The sequence below is a fragment of the Drosophila ananassae genome, chromosome 2L (genome assembly GCF_017639315.1).
Source record: "Drosophila ananassae strain 14024-0371.13 chromosome 2L, ASM1763931v2, whole genome shotgun sequence".
In the NCBI taxonomy this organism is placed as follows: Eukaryota; Metazoa; Arthropoda; class Insecta; order Diptera; family Drosophilidae; genus Drosophila; species Drosophila ananassae.
The window spans coordinates 17,245,494-17,267,428 of NC_057927.1; the positions used below are offsets into that span (position 1 = coordinate 17,245,494).

At 46.7% G+C, this 21,935-nt stretch overlaps 2 protein-coding genes across 2 annotated transcripts in view; one reads left to right on the forward strand and one right to left on the reverse strand.

Annotated features, from left to right (window-relative positions):
* LOC6501352 (dynein axonemal heavy chain 10) overlaps positions 1 to 20,657 on the forward strand; it is a 32,940-nt gene extending 12,283 nt beyond the window's left edge. Inside the window, exons 20-48 of the mRNA XM_001955013.4 lie at positions 655 to 1,076; positions 1,150 to 1,345; positions 2,299 to 2,532; positions 2,986 to 3,091; positions 3,504 to 3,624; positions 3,985 to 4,729; positions 4,806 to 5,333; positions 5,862 to 6,020; positions 6,470 to 6,580; positions 6,659 to 7,492; positions 7,587 to 7,679; positions 7,759 to 7,919; positions 8,003 to 8,327; positions 9,861 to 10,049; positions 10,107 to 10,760; positions 10,832 to 10,974; positions 11,032 to 11,396; positions 11,463 to 13,768; positions 14,493 to 14,564; positions 15,338 to 15,803; positions 15,943 to 16,085; positions 16,293 to 16,626; positions 16,688 to 16,819; positions 18,446 to 18,657; positions 18,990 to 19,130; positions 19,265 to 19,369; positions 19,449 to 19,550; positions 19,896 to 20,042; positions 20,394 to 20,657. Of these exons, the coding sequence (XP_001955049.2) occupies positions 655 to 1,076; positions 1,150 to 1,345; positions 2,299 to 2,532; positions 2,986 to 3,091; positions 3,504 to 3,624; positions 3,985 to 4,729; positions 4,806 to 5,333; positions 5,862 to 6,020; positions 6,470 to 6,580; positions 6,659 to 7,492; positions 7,587 to 7,679; positions 7,759 to 7,919; positions 8,003 to 8,327; positions 9,861 to 10,049; positions 10,107 to 10,760; positions 10,832 to 10,974; positions 11,032 to 11,396; positions 11,463 to 13,768; positions 14,493 to 14,564; positions 15,338 to 15,803; positions 15,943 to 16,085; positions 16,293 to 16,626; positions 16,688 to 16,819; positions 18,446 to 18,657; positions 18,990 to 19,130; positions 19,265 to 19,369; positions 19,449 to 19,550; positions 19,896 to 20,042; positions 20,394 to 20,543 (9,696 nt within the window). The 3' untranslated portion in view covers positions 20,544 to 20,657. The remainder of the gene's footprint in view (positions 1 to 654; positions 1,077 to 1,149; positions 1,346 to 2,298; positions 2,533 to 2,985; positions 3,092 to 3,503; positions 3,625 to 3,984; positions 4,730 to 4,805; positions 5,334 to 5,861; positions 6,021 to 6,469; positions 6,581 to 6,658; positions 7,493 to 7,586; positions 7,680 to 7,758; positions 7,920 to 8,002; positions 8,328 to 9,860; positions 10,050 to 10,106; positions 10,761 to 10,831; positions 10,975 to 11,031; positions 11,397 to 11,462; positions 13,769 to 14,492; positions 14,565 to 15,337; positions 15,804 to 15,942; positions 16,086 to 16,292; positions 16,627 to 16,687; positions 16,820 to 18,445; positions 18,658 to 18,989; positions 19,131 to 19,264; positions 19,370 to 19,448; positions 19,551 to 19,895; positions 20,043 to 20,393) is intronic.
* A 140-nt stretch (positions 20,658 to 20,797) lies between these two features.
* On the reverse strand, positions 20,798 to 21,854 carry LOC6499237. Its single transcript, XM_001955014.4, has 3 exons — positions 21,649 to 21,854; positions 21,368 to 21,592; positions 20,798 to 21,299 (listed from the first exon to the last, which is right to left on the reverse strand). Exons 1-3 carry the CDS (start codon positions 21,718 to 21,720, stop codon positions 20,967 to 20,969), a joined length of 630 nt encoding a protein of 209 aa, XP_001955050.1. The 5' UTR covers positions 21,721 to 21,854; the 3' UTR covers positions 20,798 to 20,966.
* Positions 21,855 to 21,935: the final 81 nt, after the last annotated feature.

Here is a 21,935-nt window from a genome sequence, read left to right on the forward strand (position 1 = left end):
GGAAACGGAAAAGAGGCGAATAGATGCCAGGCCTGGGAGCTCCAGCGGGGAGATTATGCTGGAAAATATTTCAGTGCGGCGCGATTAATATAAATAGCATAGTGGCTACCAGCAAATTTGAATATAATCATTCGACATGCACATATTTTAATGCAGTTTTATCAGGCATAATTTTGGCCGCAAGGCTCTAAAACTAACTTCTGAAAGGCTCGACATAATCAGCGTCCTAAAATGTAAATCAATTTGTTCAATATTGAAAATAATTAAAATGCCAGCAAACTATCCATTTTCCCTCTGGCCCCTCCATTTCGTTCTTAACTCGACTTGTTGACAGTCCTGCGTTGCTATTGCCGTTGTTGTTGTCTATTTGTTGTTGTTGTTATTCAATTTATGCCGCTGGGTGGTCCAAAGTGCCATGAATTTTGCATGTGCAAACAAACGGACAGCCAGGCAGGCAAACAGAATGTGCTTTTTGGCGAACAGCACCGGCAATAGCAGCGACATGACCGAAACCAAAAGCCACCAACCGCAGGACGCACGTTCGTCATAATTCAATGGGGCGACCACAGACAGCAACCGCTTTATTGTTTCAGCTGATTTGATGCGACTAACTAACTAGCCCCCAAACTGCCACGAACCCATCTTCTATTGCAGGTACGCACCCTACCCACCGGAGTGCAGCTGGAGATCCACATGAAGCAGTTCAAGGGCACTGTTCCTTTGATGGTCAGTCTGAAGCACGAAGCTCTTAGGGAGCGCCATTGGCTCCAGCTGATGGAGAAAACCGGACAGTACTTTGACATGTCGCCGGCTCGTTTCACACTGGAGAATATGTTCAACATGCAGTTGCACAAATATCAGGACATTGCCGAGCAAATTCTTACTAATGCTATCAAGGAATTGCAGATCGAACGCGGTGTCCAGGCAGTGATCGAAACCTGGGCGTCGATGGCATTCAAGACCTTCAAGCACTACAAAGGCACCGAAGATCGCGGGTGGGTTTTGGGACCTGTTGATGAGATCATGCAAATACTCGAGGATAACGCAATGAATCTCCAGTCCATGGGAGCAAGTCAGTAAGTATTAGGATTGAAAAATTCATGATTGTTCAGCTCGATTCTTGTGCTTATTTTAAAATGTATTTCACAGGTTTATTGGTCCGTTCCTGGAGACGGTAAATAGGTGGGAGCGCACCTTGGCCCTCATTTCCGAGATAATCGACGAATGGCTCGTGGTACAGCGGAAGTGGCTTTATCTGGAGGGTATTTTCATTGGTGGGGACATCCGCACCCAGCTGCCGGAGGAGGCACGCAAATTCGATGACATTGACAAGTCATATCGCAGGGTGAGAAATCAGTAATCCGTTCTGTTTGCTCGGTCTGGTTGTTTGGTTACTTGGATGTTTGGATATTTGGTTATCCAGTTATTGGGTGCGTTGGCCACCGAAAATACACACTTTGTATCTGATTCAATTTATTTGAGTTGTTTTAATGTATGCCGACAATATGGCGACTCTTTACTTAACGGTAAACATAATACGCATGCAAACGACTACTCCTGTGTATGCGTAATTGTGTTGCCCCACTAACGCTGGAAGTCCCAGGAGCGAGCACACGGACTCAGCCACATTACACATACGCAACGTAAGCCAATGCTGTGTTTACAAATGCCAAGCACTTTCACCTTCCACTGCCGCTTTCCCATATCCACAAAATCCCTATTGTGTGCTCCTGGGAGAATGTGTGTGGTGATGCGAGTGTGCGTGTGTGGATAGATTTGTGTTTGTGCTTGGCGCTTAACTTCACTTAACCTTGCCTGCCAGCCACTGGCTTCCTTCGTTTGCTTTACGTTTCATTTGTAACATTTGCCGCCATATTTGATGCCATTTGTGAAATGATTTATTATTTTGATTTGCTCTCGACATTCGTGCTAAGTTCCATACACTTACGGAATTGAGGTCACCCGTTCTCCGATTCTATAATACGATTGTTATTAAAAAACACATATTTAAAGAAATTCTTAAATTCGTCTTCTGTTAATTTTGGACACAACAATCATAACCCGGCAAAGACCACTCCTAAAACATTAAACATTACATTACATTATTAAATACATTTTGAGAGTATCTAGATTACATCCTAGATTCAATAACAACGAACCCATTTTCCTGTAATATGTTTGATTGTATTTGGGTTGGTCGTTGCGCTCATTGCTTTTCATAATAATTTACTGCCCTGACTGGCGTTGCCGCTTCCCACTTCATCTTGTTATAACCACTATGTTCTTCTCCCATTGCAGATCATGGTCGATTGTGCCAAAAATCCGTTAGTGGTGCCATTCTGTACAATACCCGGACGCTTAGTGGAAATACAAGGTTTGGGCATTGGCTTGGAAAATTGTCAGAAGTCGTTAAACGAATATTTGGACTCAAAGCGTCGCATTTTTCCGCGCTTCTATTTCATATCCACCGATGAGCTGCTCTCCATTTTGGGCAGCAGCGAGCCATCTGCAGTGCAGAACCACATCATTAAGGTGGGTCCAGAGGGTACAACTTCAAGTTTTGTGGGCGTTTCGGTTTTCGGTATTCGGTTTGGATTTCGGTTCGGCTTTTGGGTTTGGGGCTTTGGCTATGGCCTGAGCCTCAGCTCGATGGTGGTGACAACAACAGATTTGCCAAACTGCCAGCGACATTATTTTTATGTACGACGGGGCGTGTGTGTGTGGATAGAGTCTTGCCATAAAAGTTAATGTCACTGTTTATTCGTTCTGGCCAATGTCCATGGCGGAAATTACGCCAATTTCTGCAACACATGCATGGACCCCCAGATTCGCAGACAGCCAAGTGCTGGAGGTGGGCGTATCCTGCATCCCCCTCTTGAGCCGTGGTAAATTTTTATGAATTTATTCGGCTTATAAATAATATTTTTTTTCTCCGCATTGATTTTACAATTTTCATTTCGCCCTTTACTCCCGCTCACCCCACAGATGTACGACAATATCAAGTCACTGCGTTTGGTGAAGGAGGGAAGCCAGACCCTTGTTACCGCCATGATTTCCAGCGAGGGAGAGGTCATGGAGTTCCGGCGCTCTGGTAGGTACAACAGCTCCCCTTGATACCCAGTGGCTCCTCCGTTGGATGAGCATCCTGGGCACCATCCGATCTGCTATGCGGTTCGACTTCGTTCTGGACAATCCAGCATTCAGCTCCACGCACTGATTGCCAATTTTAAAATTGAACTTTTTTATGGCATTATTGTCTGCTGGCTGGCACTGGCTGGCCAATTTCTTTTAATTAATTTGAAGCCATCGGCATGGGCGCGAGCATTGCCATCAGTACGGAGGAGTGGAGCTGATTGCTTTTTCTGTTCTTATTGCCGCTGTTGTTGTGGCTGTGTACAGCATTTTATTGTTGTTGTATACACTTATTGATATTGCCAACTGGGGTTTATTTATGCGGTTATTGTCTTTTCGTCCCTTCCTCGTTGCTTTCCGGCGGAGAGCAGCACGGGCAGCGGGTCGCGTGGAATACTGGATGAACGATGTCCTGGATGAAATGCGTCGTTCCAACCGATTTATAAACAAGACGTCCATCTTCGACTTTGGCACAGATCTGCAAATTGCAAGGTAAGTGCCACCGTCAGCTGGGCATAAAACATATTTTATGCCTTTCGTCCCACGGTTACTTCTCCGTCTCCAAAAAGTAAGAAAGTCCATGCGGAGTGACACTTCGGCAGCCAATTCCTTTTATGGCCGGCGATTTACATTGAGGCTACGGCTACGGGTCCAACTCTGGCACTGGCTCCGGCTCAGTGTTCTGTTCTCCCACTCCGCACTCGGACTGTATAATTTTGTCATTTCGCGCGATTTATTATTTTGTTTAAGCCGTGGGGCGCATGGCCTGGCATATTTATGGCCAATTGTATTAAATTGACAGTCATTGGGCACTTTCGATTTTGACTTCCACTTCGATGTGGTTATTTTCAGACCGGAGTGGCTAATGAACTACCAGGGCATGGTGGGCCTAGCCGCCAGTCAAGTCTGGTGGACTGCCGAGGTGGAGGAGGCCTTCGACCAGGCCCAGAATCACGGTAACATGCGGGCCATGAAGGATTTTTTGAACAAGAACAACTACCAGATCGAGGAACTTGTCCTGAAGGTGCGCTCCAATCTCTCGCGCAACGATCGCCTAAAGTTCAAGGCCCAATGTACAGTGGATGTCCATGCCAGGGATATTATCGACAATTTTGTGCGCGACAATGTCCTGGACGCCAGCGAGTTTAGTTGGGAGAGTCAGTTGCGCTTCTACTGGGTGAAGTTTTATGATAACCTTCATGTGCTCCAGTGCTCCGGCAGTTTTGATTTTGGCTACGAGTACATGGGTCTTAATGGCCGCCTGGTGATCACCCCTCTGACAGACCGAATCTACCTAACCATCACTCAAGCATTGCTGATGAATCTGGGCGGAGCACCAGCTGGACCTGCCGGCACGGGCAAAACGGAGACTGTCAAAGATCTGGCCAAGGCCATGGGATTGCTTTGCGTGGTTACCAATTGCGGTGAGGGCATGGACTACCGGGCAGTGGGCACGATTCTCTCTGGTCTGGTCCAATGCGGTGCCTGGGGATGCTTTGACGAGTTTAACCGCATTGACATTTCCGTGCTCAGTGTGATATCCACACAGTTGCAGACCATTCGAAACGGATTAATTCGAAAGTTGGAACGGTTTGTTGTATGTAGACAATTATATTTGATAACTTAATTCCAAAATATGTCTCTAAACAATATCTTCTCTGTTATACATATAGTTTGAAGGCGTCGAAATCAAACTGGACCCGAAGTGCGGGGTATTTGTGACCATGAATCCAGGATACGCCGGGCGTACGGAGTTACCGGAGTCGGTGAAGGCTCTCTTCCGGCCAGTGACATGCATCAAGCCAGATCTCGAGCTGATCTGCCTGATCTCACTGTTCTCCGACGGATTCCTTACCGCCAAGGTTTTGGCCAAGAAAATGACAGTGCTCTACGCCTTGGCCCAGGCTCAATTGTCAAAACAGTGCCATTATGACTGGGGGCTGCGATCCCTAAACTCTGTGCTCAGGATGGCGGGTGTAATGAAGCGTCAATCGGAGGACCTGCCTGAAGCTGTGGTGCTAATGCGAGTGTTGCGCGATATGAACTTCCCCAAGTTCATCTTCGAGGATGTGCCGCTGTTCCTAGGATTAATTAAGGACTTGTTCCCGGGCATCGACTGCCCACGAATCGGCTATCCGGACTTCAATGCTGCCACGCGGCATGTGCTGGTCAACGATGGATACATTCTGCTAGCCGATCAGGTGCGAGTTGGTCCTCAGGCGAGATTGTGCCCTGTCATTACCGTGTTGACAGAGGCAACAATCTGTAGTCCTAGCGATGGTGCTAGTCCTGGTCCCTGACCAGCACTTTGACACTTTGTAAATTGCGCCGTGTCGCATAATCGCAAATGAAGGAAATGTTACAAAGCACTTTACCCAGACCCAGTCCCACCTTCTCACATCCAATTTCAACTTTGCCCTCGGACACACAAACGTTCACTATTTCAGCAACTACTCCAGCAATTTCCACTAATACAATTTTCCATTTCTTTTGCTCTCCTTCATCCATGCTGTTCACCTGAACTACTGAACTCCTGGTCAAATCCTTGCCACTTTCATCAAACAAAATGTTGCGCAAATGTCGGACCCCCGCCTGGCCCCGTCCTGCCGGAAATGGACCTCTGCTGGACATGCGATGTCACCATGCAACATCATTTATGACAACTAAATCCCCTCAACGGCAACGGTAACGCCTTCGTTCACCGTTCTTCGATCTCAACCCACCGGCAGGAGGACAAAGTGGTGCAAATGTACGAGACCATGATGACCCGGCACTCGACCATGTTGGTGGGCCCAACAGGTGGTGGAAAAACCGTTGTCATAAATGCCCTGGTTAAGGCGCAGACCCACATGGGTCTGCCCACCAAGTGCCTTGTGCTTAACCCCAAGGTAAGTGTCCCCCAGTTAGCCCTCACCCTTCAAATGCACAGGCGGCTCTCTGGCAAAGAAATTGCGGGAGGGGACGCTTTTAGTTTCCTTCATTTTCCCATCCGGCTCGTCCTATTGTGAGCTCTGTGTCGGGTGCTTTGGAAAAGTCCTTTCCTGTCCTGTCTTCGGTTGGTCCTCAAATTGCAGTTTTCTCTATTTTCGCATTTTGCTTTGAAAAGCCGATTTGATAAGTGCTTGTGAAATTGTGCAATTGCGCACTACATAATTAGTTGCCATGCAATATTCCATAGTAAATGATATTCCCAATTATGTAACAATAAAACAATTAAATAAGGTTAAATATTTTCCCTTCCTTTTTCCCTATGGTTTATTTATTGTACCTTTACACCTTCTTTCCAAGTTTTACTGACCCATATGCTAACATGTTTTCTATAATTTTATCTGTGTAGGCCTGCTCTGTTGTTGAATTATACGGCTATTTGGATATGGAAACAAGAGATTGGATTGATGGATTATTCTCGAATATATTCCGTGAAATGAATAAGCCCATTGAGCGTGAGGTAAGTGAAGGGAGTGGTTGCAAAGGCCTAATAAACTTTATTTTTCCTAAATGTGTTAACTTCTCTTCTACCCAACAGGAGCGCCGTTATGCTTGCTTTGACGGCGATGTGGATGCCCTTTGGATTGAAAACATGAATTCCGTGATGGACGACAACAAGCTACTGACTCTGGCAAACGGTGAACGAATCAGGTTGGAAAACTACTGCGCCCTTCTCTTTGAAGTGGGAAACTTAAATTACGCCTCTCCTGCCACGGTTTCTCGTGCCGGAATGGTGTACGTTGATCCGAAAAACCTGCGATATAGTCCCTACTGGCAGAGATGGGTTCTCACTCGACCAGAACCGCAGAGGGAACTACTCGACCAAATGTTCGAGAAGATCATCACGCAGGCCATTGCCTTTATTTTGGAGGGGCTCGATGGCACCACACAAGGAAATCCCCTCAAGTTAGTCATTATGCAAACGGACCTTAATATGGTGACCCAGTTCTGTAACTTCTACGACGCCCTACTTCCCAATTATGGTCCCGGAGAGGGAAAGAACTACGACGAGATGGTGTTGCAGGTTTACAATACGGATACCTTGGAGTGTTGTTTCCTACAGGCTGTCTATGGCTCTCTAGGCGCCTGCTTGCTGGAGAAACACCAAATCATTTTTGATGAGTACATGAAGCGGATATCTGGATTTCCGCTGGTAAGTGACACGTTGGAAAACCCCGCATCCGGAGGACAATTCCCGCAGGGTAAGCCCACACTTTATGACTACTTCTGGGACATCAAGGAGAACGTGTGGAAAGCTTGGGAGTGGGTGGTCCAGGCATACAAACACAACCCCCTGGTTAAGTTCAGCGATATCCTGGTACCCACTGTGGACAACACGCGCACCAATCGCGTCCTGGCTCTGATGAGCGAGGTAAGGTTCCATGTGTGAAAAACTCATTACTGCGGCTTTGTCGCCGGATTCCCGATTTCTTATTAATGTTTGTCCCTATTTTCGGTATTTCCAGATCAAACGACCCGTGCTGCTTGTCGGCGAGGCTGGTACATCAAAGACGGCCACCATCATGCAGTATTTGCGCAATCTGAATCCGAATGTCAACGTAATTGAAAAATCTCTCGCACAACCTTTGCGTTACCGACTAACATGGCCCTCCGCCTCGCTTTTCTCATCCCTTTCAGGTCATACTCAATATTAATTTTTCATCGAGAACATCGTCCCTGGATGTGCAGCGTACTCTGGAAGCCGCCGTGGAAAAACGGACTAAGGATACGTATGGCCCACCGATGGGCAAGAGGATTGCTTGCTTTATTGATGACATGAACATGCCGCAGGTGGATGAGTGAGTACTGAACCTTTTCGTAATAGCACCAAGCTAAAATGACAAAACTTCCATGTCCATTAATATTTGTAACGCTTCCACAGGTATGGCACCCAGCAGCCAATTGCCTTACTGAAGCTCTTCTTCGAACGCGGCGGCATGTACGACCGCGACAAGGATCTTAACTGGAAGAGGTTCAAAGACCTAACCTTCTACGCGGCAATGGGAACGGCGGGAGGCGGAAGAAACGAGGTGGATCCCCGCTTCATCAGCATGTTCTCCACCTACAACATCGTTTTCCCCAACGACGAATCCCTCATCCAGATATACTCTTCTATTTTCAAAGGCCACTTAAACTATGTAAAGTTTGATGACAAGTATATGATGATTGCTGATATGATTGTCAGTATGACTCTCAAGTTGTTTAAGGTATGTTCAAGATGAAAGAGTCTCTTACCAAAAACTCGGAGTAATTTATCCGGGGAGTTGGTACTCATGGTCTTATAATTGGGTGGGCTTTCAATTCAAAAGAGGTATAGAAAGAACATTTATAAATTAAAAATAGGGTAATACATAATTTTACATAGTTAGTCCTAGAGTTACACAATATTTATTTAAATTAACATATTTTGGCGTCTCAGATATCGTAAAGAAATCCTTATTTCATCACATTTCATAATAATTCTGCAAGTCCCCTTAAAATGAAAATTTACTGAATATATTTGTGTCCTTTCGGCTGAGTTTATAGCAGAATAAAAGGAGGAACATCTTCTTGACTGCATTCAGGGCAAATTCAGTAAAAGAAATCAATTCTACGCTGAATAATGCTTTAAGGCCTCTCACAAATTTTATGAAATTCGATTTACATATGCAAATAACGACAATTTTTCATAATCTGCTTTGCTGTGACCCCCGCTTTCGAACAGCACCGAAGCCCACCCCTGTGGCCCCACAATGGAAATGGAAATTATTCAATGGTCTGTAATGCACTACGACGTCGAGTCCTTCGTCCTCTTCATCGTCCTTGTTCTGAATCTCGTAGCTGCTCCATTGGTTTTTCGAGTGCAACTCAGTGCCATAGTCGCAGCAAAGCCGTAATCGTGGTGGTGGCCATACTTGCCCCCCTTCTTGCACCACACCCAGTACAGTATTCGGCCAGGCAGTCCACACTTCAGTGCTTGCTCTCACAATGGTCACCCGCCTCGACGGCTGCCTAGTTGACTGTATCTGTATCTGGGCCTGCTCCGGTGCCTGTATCTGTATCTGCGTTTGGCTGCTTGGATGGCTGGATGTCTGGCTATGTGTTCGTTGCCTATCTACTCCGGAATATCTTGGCCGGGGCAAAATTTGATTATGCTCAAGTATTGAACCGTAGATGGCTCTTTTCTCGGCAGTGGGCGTGGCTGGCTGGTTGAGTTGGGCAAGGGCATTAGTTTATGGTTCTTTTAACAATTGTTGACACTAAAATATTATCGCATTTCATTGCGTACAGATAAAAATGCATTTGTCGCCGCAATTGCCACAAGCAGCCTCCTCTTGCTCCTCCTAAAATGATGGAAAAAATGATTTACTCACACCTGCAGTCTGGGCCACCCCTCGACCTTGCTCCTTCTGAGTCGTATCTCTTAGTTCCTAGTTCGTATGTCTTCTTTACACACTCAGTAGCAAGGATATTAATGCGCCACGAAATGGACTGAAATGAATTATTTGAATAGAATTGCCGTTACTCAGACGCGCTGCTGGAGCGGCGGCTGCAACTCGATAATGGCTGTAAATTCAGCAACTTGGCAACGTCCCGAGGGCGTGTAGGATGTCCTCCTTCCTTGCGAACGCATATTGCTAGTCTAGATAAAATTGATTTGTGTGGCGTGGCCTCCGCCCCGGGGCACGTTTATGGGGAGAGTGGAATGATGGGAGGGTCCATGTCTGCCTTGCCTCTGCTAATTGCTTCCTGACCCGCAGATGGTAATTGTGGATTTACCGCCGACGCCGTCCAAGTTCCACTACATATTCAATCTGAAGGATTTGTCGCGCATTTTCGCCGGCCTGCTGCTCATCGAACCCACTTGCTTCAAAAACCTAAGAGATCTGATTCGTGTGTGGCGCAACGAGTACACCAGGATCATCTGCGATCGTTTAATATCAGATCAGGTTAATATAATATTTGTTTCATTTAAATCTGTAATATTTTAACTATGTTTTTGCCAGGATATCAATGGCGTTCGACGCAATCTCACCGCCGAAGTTTCGGACCGTTTCCCACCTTCCTTTGAGGAAGAAAACGGATTCATTGATGCGGCAGCCGCTGAGGCAGAGGCTCAGGCTCGACTACTGTACGAGCCTGAACCCAAATCGGACTTCGATATGGGAGAAGAGGAAGGCGAAGAGGAGGAAGAGGGTGAGGATGCTCCTCAGGTGATACTGTCTCTAAAGGACTATGTCCTGCGCGATCCCATGCTGTTTGGCGACTTCAGAAACTTTACCAATGAGTCGGAGGCTCGTTTGTACGAGGACTTGCTAGACTACAATTCTGTGTTCCATCTCTTCACCGAGATTCTAGATGAGTATTGCGAGCGCAAGCAGAAAATGACCCTGGTCCTGTTCGAGGACTGTCTGGAGCACTTGACCCGTGTTCATCGCACTCTTCGTATGAATCGCGGACATGTGCTGCTCATCGGCGTCGGTGGCAGTGGAAAGAAGTGCATCACCCGTCTGGCCTCGTTTGCCGCCGAATGCGAAGTCTTTGAAATAACTATTTCACGCGGCTACAATGAAACAGCCTTCCGCGAGGACCTTAAAGTCCTATACGGCATAGCGGGTGTAAAGCGGAAGAAGGTGGTGTTCCTTTTTACGGCTGCTCAGGTGAGATTTTAAACAATGTGTGGAAGTTTTGAGTTGAATTTTAAACTCGAAAACATTAAAACCCATTTTAGGTTGCCGAGGAGGGATTCCTGGAGTTGATCAATAACATTCTGACCGTAGGGCAAGTTCCAGCCTTGTTTGCCGACGAGGATAAGGATAGCATTGTTAATCAAGTTCGTAAATTTGCCGAAGAAGATGGCTATTCTGCTTCCAAGTAAGAAATCACTCATCTTAACTACTAAACGGCTCTAAAACCTATTCAAAATCGCAGAGACTCCGTTTGGGCATATTTCCTGCGCACTTGTGCTGAAAATTTGCACGTGGTTTTGTGCATGTCTCCGGCTGGAGACGCTCTACGAAATCGATGCAGGAATTTCCCAGGTCTCATCGGCAGCACATACATCGATTGGGTCTTCCCGTGGCCCAAACAGGCGCTGTACGCTGTGGCCAAGCTTTTCCTCACAGAGCATGCGCTGATTCCGGCCGATCACCGCGATGCCATAGTGGAGCATGTAGTGCATGTGCACACCACCATACAGCAGTACTCGAAGGACTATCTGGCCAAGCTAAGACGTAATAATTTTGTGACGCCCAAACACTATTTGGATTATATCAATACCTATAGGGGATTGTTGGGTTAGATATTATTTAAAATTGTGTATTTTTTGTACCCTAACTCTTATATTTTTTATACCCTATCAGAGGAGAAGGCCAAATTCATCACCCAACAGCGTTCTCGGCTTGGTGAGGGTATTAAGAAAATCGAAGAGGCTTCTGTTCAAATCGACGAATTGCGTCTTATTGTCACGGAGCAGAAGAAAAACGTGGCTGTGGCTTCAGAGGAGTGCGAGGCCATGTTGGTCACCATCGAGTCCTCAACGGTAAAAGCCAACACCAAGAAAGCAGAGGCCTCCGAAAAGTCCGTAGAGGTGGAGATCAAGGGCAAGCAGATTGCCGTGGAAAAAGACGAGGCTGAGCTGATCTTGGCCGATGCTATGCCGGCTCTGGAAGAAGCCAGACGAGCTTTATCCGAGCTGGAGAAAGCTCAGATCACTGAAATCCGATCCTTTGCCACGCCGCCAGCTGCCGTGCAGGTGGTCTGCGAGTGTGTGGCGATTTTGAAGGGAATCAAGGAAATCAATTGGAAATCAGCCAAGGGAATGATGAGCGATGTAAACTTCTTGAAGAGCTTGATGGAGATGGACTGCGAAGCACTGACTCAGAAACAGATCACCTCGTGCCGACAGCACATGAAGACCCAAAACCTAGACGACATGGGGAAGATTTCTATTGCCGGTGCGGGTCTACTTAAATTCGTAAAAGCTGTGTTGGGCTTCTTCGATGTCTATAAGGAGGTGAAACCCAAAAAAGAGCGGGTGGAGTTCCTCGTCGAGGAACAGGAAGTGCAGATAAAACTGCTCAACCACCTTAATTCTGAAATTCAGAAATTGGAGGACAAATTGGCAGAGTTGAACGAGAAATTTGCCATCTCAATGAAGCAAATGAAAGCCCTTACTGAAATGATGCAGCAGGCGGAGCGGCGTTTGATCGCCTCTGACAAGCTGATTAGTGGCCTCACTTCTGAGTTGATCCGCTGGAGCGCGGAGATGGCCAGCCTGGGCCAGCAACTTATTGATAGCGTCGGTGTTTGTCTCATTAGCGCCTCGTTCCTGGCCTACACGGGTGCCTTCACCTGGGAATTCCGCAAGGCCATGGTTTTTGACGACTGGCTGGAGGATATAATTTCACTCGGCATTCCCATGAAGCTTCCCTTCAAGATAGATGGCTACCTCACCACTGACGTGGAGATTTCACAGTGGAGTAACGAGGGCCTTCCACCCGATGAGCTATCCATCCAAAACGGCATTCTAACCATGCGCGCTTCCCGATTCCCTCTTTGTATTGATCCCCAACTGCAGGCGTTGCAATGGATCCGCAAAAAGGAGACGCGTAACAACCTCAAGGTTCTCTCTTTTAGTGACGCGGACTTCCTCAAACAATTAGAGATGGCCATCATGTACGGAAATCCCGTGCTGTTCGAGGATGTTGATGACTACATCGACCCGGTAATCGACGACATCCTGCAGAAGAATATTCGGACACAGGGTGGTCGTAAGTTTGTCATGTTAGGAGACAAGGAGGTGGACTGGGACCCAGGCTTCCGTGTATACCTGACCACAAAGTTCTCCAATCCGAAGTTTGATCCGGCTGTATATGCCAAGGCCCTGGTCATTAACTACACGGTGACCCAGACCGGTCTGGAGGATCAGCTCCTTAGTGTAGTGGTGGGTACAGAGCGACCGGATTTGGAAGCTCAGCGTGAGTCCCTCATCGCCCAGACCAGCGAGAACAAGCAGTTGCTGCAACAACTTGAAGATTCCTTGCTCCGCGAGTTGGCCACATCGACGGGAAACATGTTGGATAACGTCGAGCTGATAGAGACACTAGAGAATACCAAAACAAAGGCTGGTGTTGTGATGGAACAACTGAAACTGGCAGCCGATACGGCGGCGGATATTGAGATTTTGCGAAACGGTTACCTTCCGGCCGCCAAGCGGGGAGCTGTTCTTTTCTTTGCTCTGGCGGACATGGCCACCGTGAACAGCATGTACCAGTACGCACTGGCTGCCTATCTGGATGTGTTCGTCTACTCCCTGCGAAAAGCTGTGCCAGATGCCAGTCTTAATAAGCGTCTAAACAACATCATTAAGACACTAACCGAAAACGTTTATTGTTACGGATGCACTGGCATATTTGAGCGGCATAAGCTGCTCTTTTCCTTCCAGATAGCCACCAAACTTGCCCAGCGGGATGGTGTTCTTCAGCAGTCGGAGTTGGACTTCTTCATTAAAGGCAATATTGCGCTGACCAAAAGCGAGCGTTCCAATCCCTGCAAATGGTTGCCCGAGAAGAGCTGGGAGGATCTTCTTAAACTGGCCTTTGATTTCTCCGAGACTTTTGGAACTTTGCCGGATCACTTTGGACGCTTTCTAGACGAATGGAGGGCGGTAAGTGAAGAAAAGCTAGCTTTAGGAAAATCATTGCCTGGGGTGACCTTTTTATGCACTCTTTAAAATTTTAAAAGAAAATCTTTGGGAATAAAAATATACAGTATGTTCCTTGATTCGTTATGGAAATAGTACAATCACCACAAAGATTTAAGTTTGTGCCATTAAAGGACAAAAAAAGGCGACCTGCCCCTGAACTCTGAAGAGAATTCTCGGAATTCTCAACCATAGACTGTTAAATGTTCATGCTTTTCTTATATATATATTTTTTATATTTATTTCCGATTTTCTCGCTGCTCGCTTGGGTGCATCATCTTCAACGTCAACGTCAACTGCGATGCCGTTATCAAATTGCTGCTACTGCCACTGGTCGTGCCACTGCTTTTGGTCCTGTTCCTGTTCCTCCTGCTCGTCGTTGTTGTGGGTGTCCGCTTACCCCATGGCTGGTTTGTGGACGATGCTATAAAATGCACAAAAACAACAAATAAACAATGCAACAACAACTTGGACTCGGATGGTCGATGGGTCTGCACCGAAACTGCTTCTGATTCTGATTCTGACTGGCATGTGGCATCCACTGACTTCCGTTCCGTTGCCGACGCTCATTTTGCCTGCACTTATCGCCATCGCCATCGCCATCGTCATCCACATCCTCATCCGAATTTCCAACACCATCCCTATCGCTGAATGCCCATGAACTGATGTCGTCGTCACCATCGTTCAGTGGTACGACTTGGAGAATCCCGAGGAGGTGCCATGTCCGGGAGACTACAACATCAAATGCAATGCATTCCAGGCAAGTGCCGGCCCCGCTGTTCTGTGTATTCACCCACTCGTTTTGCATGCTTTTAGCTTTGAGTGGGCCTGGCCAGGAGCCGAAACCTCCCGCTCCTTTAGTATCCCCAATTCTCTCTTGCTCCTCCAGCTCCTTCAGGCTCTTCAGCTCCTGAATTTGTTGCTGCTGTTGCTGTTGTCGTTGCCATTGAGCGTTATTGGATTTCGTAGTTTATGCCCGCTTCTAGTGGATTATTATGTACAAGCCCAGCTCGCACACATACTAACGCACACTTATGCCAGCCCGCGCTTACAAAGGACACCACTTTGGGTCTGGGCGTTTAGTTTTACCCGACTTTTGCTACGTCCTGCAACTTTGGCGCACATTTTCTTCTCAAGTTATTAGCCGCCTGTTTTTGTCAGCCAGCATGCTGGCAGTCTCCTACAGTCTGGGTATATGTGTGTATCTCTGTGTCCGTCTGTGTGGGAATGTGTCTGTGTGCATTACCATATTTTATCAATTTTCCAAACCATTAGATGAACGGCAATTTGCGCTCGCAGTCGCACTTGAAACCAGCGCCAAGCCAAGCGAGCCCAATTTGCACTTGAGTTTTGCTAGAAAACCGCAGCTACGATGGCAACACAAAATGGCTAAGGCAACAGCAATAACAGCATCAGCAACAGCAACACTGAAGCATCAACTGGCCAACTATGAAGGAGTGATGAACTTCCTTCCGACGTCTCATAGTCATTGAGGTTATTAAAATGTCTAAAACCCATATTTTTCGCCTACAGAAATTAATGTTCTTGCGGTGCTTCCGTGTGGATCGAATCTTCCGCTGCATAAATCAGTATATTGTAGAAACTATGGATGAATTCTATATTATGCCACCGGTGGTGAGCTTTACGGCCATTTATGAACAGACCACTTGCATGATCCCGGTCTGCTTTGTGCTCAGCGCCGGCTCGGATCCCACCAACGATCTCATCAAACTGGCTGACTCTATCGTTGGCATGTCAAACTTTTCTCACATCTCCCTGGGACAGGGCCAGGAGAAAGCTGCCATGAGGCTAATGGATACGGCCATTAAGCAGGGGATGTGGCTTATGCTTCAGAACGGACACCTGCTGATTAGGTTTGTTCGCGAGTTGGAGAAACATCTGGATCGCATCGAGAACCCTCATCCGGACTTTAGGTTGTGGATTACCACGGATCCTACCCCCAGCTTCCCGATTGGTATTTTGCAGAAGTCTTTGAAGGGTGAGTTCATTTTAAGTAAATGTTAAAGCGCATTAGATAATAAAATAAATAGATGCGTTGTGTATTTAACATGGAACTTGGTTGTGTAACCATGGCAGCCAGTCAGCCACTTGTATTAAGTAAGTCCTATTCTCTACAGTGGTCACTGAGCCCCCCAACGGTTTGAAGTTGAATCTACGCTCCACCTACTTCAAAGTGCGGCAGGAGCGCCTCGAGAGCTGCTCCCATACTGCCTTCCGGCCCCTGGTCTATGTGCTGGCCTTCTTCCACGCGGTGGTCCAAGTAAGTGAGCCATAGATAGCGCAATTTACAATCGGATCCCAGCTGGCCGAGTATGTGAAGTTGTTTATTTATTAATCTTCTAATTTCCAGCAGCTGAAAGCTTTTCACAGACAAGTTGCACAATTGATTGAGCAGCGTTGCAGCATAAAATTGATATTGATCGTCCAGTTGGTGGCACTTCGATTAATCTGAATTTTCTATCCGCAGGAACGTCGCAAGTACGACAAATTGGGCTGGAACATAGCATACGACTTTAATGACACCGACTTCGAGGTGTGCACCGAGATCCTGCGCACCTATCTCACTCGTTGTAAAGAAGGCGCAAAGATACCCTGGAACAGTTTGAAGTACCTTATCGGCGAGGTGATGTACGGCGGACGAGTGATTGATGACTTCGATCGACGCATCACAAACTGCTATATGAACGAGTACATGGGCGACTTTTTGTTCGACGAATTCAATCAGTTCCACTTCTACGAGGACGACAATGTGGACTACTGCCTGCCCGACGAGGAGACGGTGCTGAAGGAGGACTACATAGGTGAGTGACGGGTGATGGACGGTAGCAGGAGGCATATACATATGTAATGCATTGATAACAGCGCACATCGACAAACTGCCGCTGGTCAACAAGCCGGATGTGTTTGGTTTGCATCCGAACGCGGAAATCGGTTATTACACAATGGCGGCACGCAGCATTTGGAGCAGTTTGATTGAGCTGCAACCGCAAACGGGTGAGTAGCCGACCAATTCACTATTTAACCGCCATCCCGGCGGGCGTATCGGTTCGAGATAGCTCACCAGCACCGTCCCATTCCTCTGCATGCATGTATGTACATATATATCTGATTCCCATAAAGTCAGCCGCTTATCACACGTTTACTCGTCCCATCCGTTGATAATTCGAATCGGAAAAAGTAATGATAATAATGTAATATACAAGTACTGTAGATACGAGCAGCGGCAGTCCTGGTAAATGGTTCAATTTGCATGCAACGTGTGCCAATTGTCAGCCGTTTATTACATTTTATCTTGTTGATTTTCATTTCTGCACAGGGCTGCCGAGCTATGCTATGTTGTATTTTTGGCATGTTGAATTTTTAATTTAATTTAATTAATTAGTTGCGGTTTTGCAATTAACTTTATTGCATGCGCCATTATTGCCGGCGCAGGACAGCAATGCACACATTAAAAATTAAAATAGAACCGCACACACCCGGGCCAGATACACAGTCAGACCGGGGGAGTGCCCTCGAAACCCATTTCCTCCCATTCCCGACTGCACTCACTCACTTTCATCGGGATGCCACAAATCGCAGCGAATCGAGTTCAAACCTCACCGCAACGACCGCCATCAGAATTACCAAAAAATGGTGAAAACGTCACCCAAAAGTCGATAATTTTAGCTTAACCGTGTAAACCGGCTTAAACGTGTTAAAACCGCCATCATAGTGCACTTTTCCCTCTATGCCCTGCTCCAGGACTGCACCACCCACCCATCCGCCTCGTTTATTTGTTTATCCACTCGCACACGTCCACGCATACATCCTTGTAAATAAATGTATATACAATTTGGAATACTTTTTTAAATAAATTCGCACACATGAAGTGACCAAGTGGACCCCGACAGAAGTCAATCCTGGTAAAGTATTTCGCGCAAACAAAAATGCCCCATCACTGACCCCCTCTCTCAATTGTAAATAAAAATAATAAGAGCAAATATTTCTACTGATTAAAAATCGAGTTTAACAATTTAATTTCAATTCATCGGGGAGAGCCCCAAGATAAAATACAGCAAAAAATGTCAGCTGCAGGGGATTAAAAATCACTTCAAAAGATATTTCAAATTGAATATTAACAAAAAACTGTACTGATTTTATTGAAACATGTTCCGTCGCTGAATCAATTGGAAATGGTGAAATTATACGATCTGTCAAATCCATAATTATTATATCTAAGATTAAATAAACCTGTCAGTTGTGTTCCGAGCAGAAATATTTCTGAGCGTCAGCCGTATAGTCCATACCAATATGCTCCACATTGCAGCAAGTAATTCCCTGAAAAATGGCTATAATTTGCATATTCATGAGCTTTAGTATTTGCTAATTGACACTTGAACAAAAAATGAAGCCGTGAACAAAAAATTGTGTTTGGGCGCCGTCAATACCGACGCGATAAAAAGGAGAATTAATAAAAACCCACCTACAAACGGAATGGGTAAAAAAAAGTGTTCGGAAAAATGGCAAACGGAAAAACCACAGCATCTGCATATATTTCAGAAGCTTCCCCCCCCCTTGCCTTTGTCCCGACCAGTACTTCCACTTCCACAACATACTCTTACACTTCTCTGCTTCATCCAGGTGAGGGTACTGGCGGAATCAGCCGTGACGACTTCATCGACTCTGTGGCCGCCGGGATACTGAAGAAATTGCCACCTGCCTTTGAGACGTGGCGCATCCGCAAACAGATCCAGATGAGCCTGTCACCAACCGGAGTGGTGCTGCTGCAGGAGCTGGATCGCTTTAACATGCTGGTGGTGCGCATCAAGAAGACCCTGGAGCTGCTTCGAAAGGTAACTAAGCCATTCTCCGCCATGGCGCTGGCTGTCAATAGAGGCCGCACATAAATCCTTCAGGATTGTTTTGCATTTCCCCATTTGTTTATGCATTTGCCAACTTGGCCGGCTACCAAGCAAACAAAGGACAAATTTGAATGTGTGCAGTGGGAGCTGTGTGGGGGGATCTCGGCAAAGGCTGCATTTTGTTGCCAAAATAAATTTACAAATGCAAATGAACTCCGGCTCCCTGCTGCCGGAGCAGCAATTGTCCTGGCCCCTGCACCAGTCACGCCCACACATGTGCCGTCTTCATTGTGCCTTTTAATTTAATTGCATGCTCTCCGCAGGCCATAGCTGGCGAAATCGGCATGGACAATGTGCTGGACAACATTGCCAACTCTTTGTTCAATGGCCTCCTGCCAGCCGCGTGGAGCAAACTGGCGCCTGCGACATGCAAGCAGTTGGCCAGTTGGCTGGAGCACTTGCGGGTGAGTACGGTTATAGGCCTGGATTCGGGAAAGGGGAAATCCCTCTACTATCCTTCCTGGCGCGGCTCATTAATCAACTGGGCGCAAAATCAATCAAGGTGAGTTCGTGTCCCCTAATCATTTCATTTGCCTAGCTCCGCGCTGTTCAATACAAATACTGGTGTCTATCCGGAGAACCCCTGGTCATGTGGCTGTCTGGACTTCATATACCGCAGAGCTATCTCACGGCCCTGGTGCAGGTGAGTCTGCATTGTCACACCGTTACGGTGGGCGGATAATAACCGAACCTGCCCAACCCCCTTTTGGTCTCACCTGCAGATTGCCTGTCGCAAAAACGCCTGGCCCCTGGATCGCTCCACCCTGTTCACCTACGTAACCAAGTTTGCGGACCCCGACGATGTGGAGGAACGTCCAGTGACTGTGAGTACTGGGGATACGCCCTTCTGGCATTCTAAATGCAAAACGATGGCCGAACTATGTTCTGGTCCCTGGCTCCTGTGCTCTTTTCGGCTTTAGGAGTTAAATTTGTACAGGAAGAAATTGGTTTAAAAAATTTCGCGCTTTTAACATAACTAACCATTAAAGTGAAAGAAAAATTGAGCATTAAGCCGTATCGTAACTACGCATTATATTTTACAATCTTTTTAAAGTGATTTAAATTCCTATTAATATTGAAAGCCTCTTTTCTTGGAGTGCAGTCTAGAACTGGCTCTAATTTCGTAATTAGGAATTCTGTTTGCATTTTAATCGCTCAACTTTTTGCAGGGCTGCTTTGTGCATGGTCTGTACATAGAGGGTGCTCGCTTTGACATGGGCATCAATCAGCTGGCGCGCTCCCATCCTAAGATCTTGGTCGAGGAGCTGGCCATTCTCGCCGTGGAGCCCATAGAGGCGCATCGTCTCAAGCTGCAGGTATGTTTGGGTTTCGGGATAGGAAAATGAGTTGGAGCATCACTGGAAAGCGTTGGCCTGCGCCAGGACAACTAGCTATCTGCAGATCCTGGCTTTAACGCCGTCTGGCAGTGACAAGTACTAATGTGCCCTTGTATCTATGTACATGGGCGTGGCGACGCTGATATTTGTTTAAATGCATCGCACTAAATTACCAACAGCTTCCGCACCCTCTCAGGCAACTAATGGGGCATCTGTTGGGCTAATTGTTTCTGATTTTAAATTGCGGAAGCTTAGCTTTAGTCTGGTGTTGGCGCTTTAAATGTGGATAGGAACTAATTCATTTGTAATGTGTTTCTGCTTTATTTTTAGAATACCTTCCTGGCCCCCGTTTACACAACATCGCTGCGCAGAAATGCGATGGGCGTGGGCCTGGTCTTTGAGGCAAACTTGGCCACTTCCGAGGATCTAAGCCACTGGATTTTGCAAGGCGTTTGCCTCACACTCAATACGGACACCTAAGTTATTTAATTCCATAAAAGACTGAACATCGTTTGGTATTGATTTTTTTCAAATTTGTATTATACGTTTTAGTTTTTCCCCATAAAAAAATTCAGTTTCTTTTGCTGGTAAAAAGCTGTCATTAATTATGTATAACGAAGAGGTAAAAAATTTACCATTACCAGTCTTGGGAATAGTTCTTTTGAAAACCCCAAAGACTATAAAAAAAGTTATTTTTTGTACCCACAAAAACACAATTAAAAAGCCATGTCCTGTTAAGTATTGATTAATATTATTCGAAAAGTTTTTACTAAAGCCAAATAAATCTATGTTTACAGCTCTGTAGTGGCAATGGAGTTTATTATTAAGTACGTTGTTTGCTAGTGCCTGTCAATAACGTGATTTGTGCTTGATCCGCTTGATATGCTCCCGATCCGCGTGGCATTACCTTCGCCGCCAGCAGCCGAAGCAGCTCCGGAACTTGTCGAGAATGGTGGACTTCATGGACGGCAGCAGAAGCTCGAGATTCTGGGTGCCAGCACTGTCATCCGACTCCAGGTCCGAGTCGATGGTCATTTCCTGTATGCTGAACGTGTCGGTCAGTTCGTGGTTTTGCTGGCGGCGCTTGGATCGCTTCAGCTGGGCCGGAAAGAAGGATATCTCCTCCGCCTCGTCGCTGCTCTCAGACTTGTAATCAACCAGCGGCTTGTGCTCAGGCTCGCCAGGAATGGGCAGTCGATTGATGGGTATCAAAGTGGACGACTGTGTCTTTGTAGCCTGTGAAAATAAACGTCATTACTCTTCACCAAGTATGTTTCTGAACCTGTTGGGGTAGCGACTCGTACCTGTTCTTCTTGGAACTGCGTGTAGTTCCTTCGAGCGCGCTCGACCTTCAGCTCTAGTTTTCGCTGCAGTATGCGGCAGGTGTTGGGTGGCTCGTGGCCTCGACCGGCGGCCGCTTCCTCCTCATCGATTTCTATGGTCGTGGGGGCATATACCTTGCCGGCACCCCTAAACGCCACCTCAAACTCCAGATCTGACATATGTTTGGGGGCTCCACTGGCCGTTTTCTGCGGTGACGTTGGTAGTGAAAAATTGCATTGTTTGTTACTGTTGTTGCACTTACCAGCAGGCCAGCAGCACCATCCTCGTATATGTTGGACTGCCTGTCCTCGCTATCAATGCCACTGTCCTCCATGTTTCACCCAAACTCTGTATAACTCTCAAATTTGTTTAAAAAGAAGAAACTGCACGCGATGTCAATACAAACAAATTTTATTGTGCTACTCCCAACTCCAATCAACCCCAAAGTGGCGCAGGGCGCAGAATCCGGGAAACAGCTGGCCCGGAAAAGCTTAGGAAAAATCAATAACCCCTTACTGACAGCGTTGCCAGACGGGGTTGTATTTCAAA

Excerpts from the sequence above, each read along its gene's own strand:
- LOC6499237 (XM_001955014.4), bottom strand. The coding sequence starts at position 21,720 with ATGGAGGACAGTGGCATTGATAGCGAGGACAGGCAGTCCAACATATAC. Across the intron at positions 21,593-21,648 it reads ATGGTGCTGCTGGCCTGCTG|AAAACGGCCAGTGGAGCCCC; the intron begins GTAAGTGCAACA and ends ACGTCACCGCAG. Across the intron at positions 21,300-21,367 it reads CGCAGTTCCAAGAAGAACAG|GCTACAAAGACACAGTCGTC; the intron begins GTACGAGTCGCT and ends TTATTTTCACAG.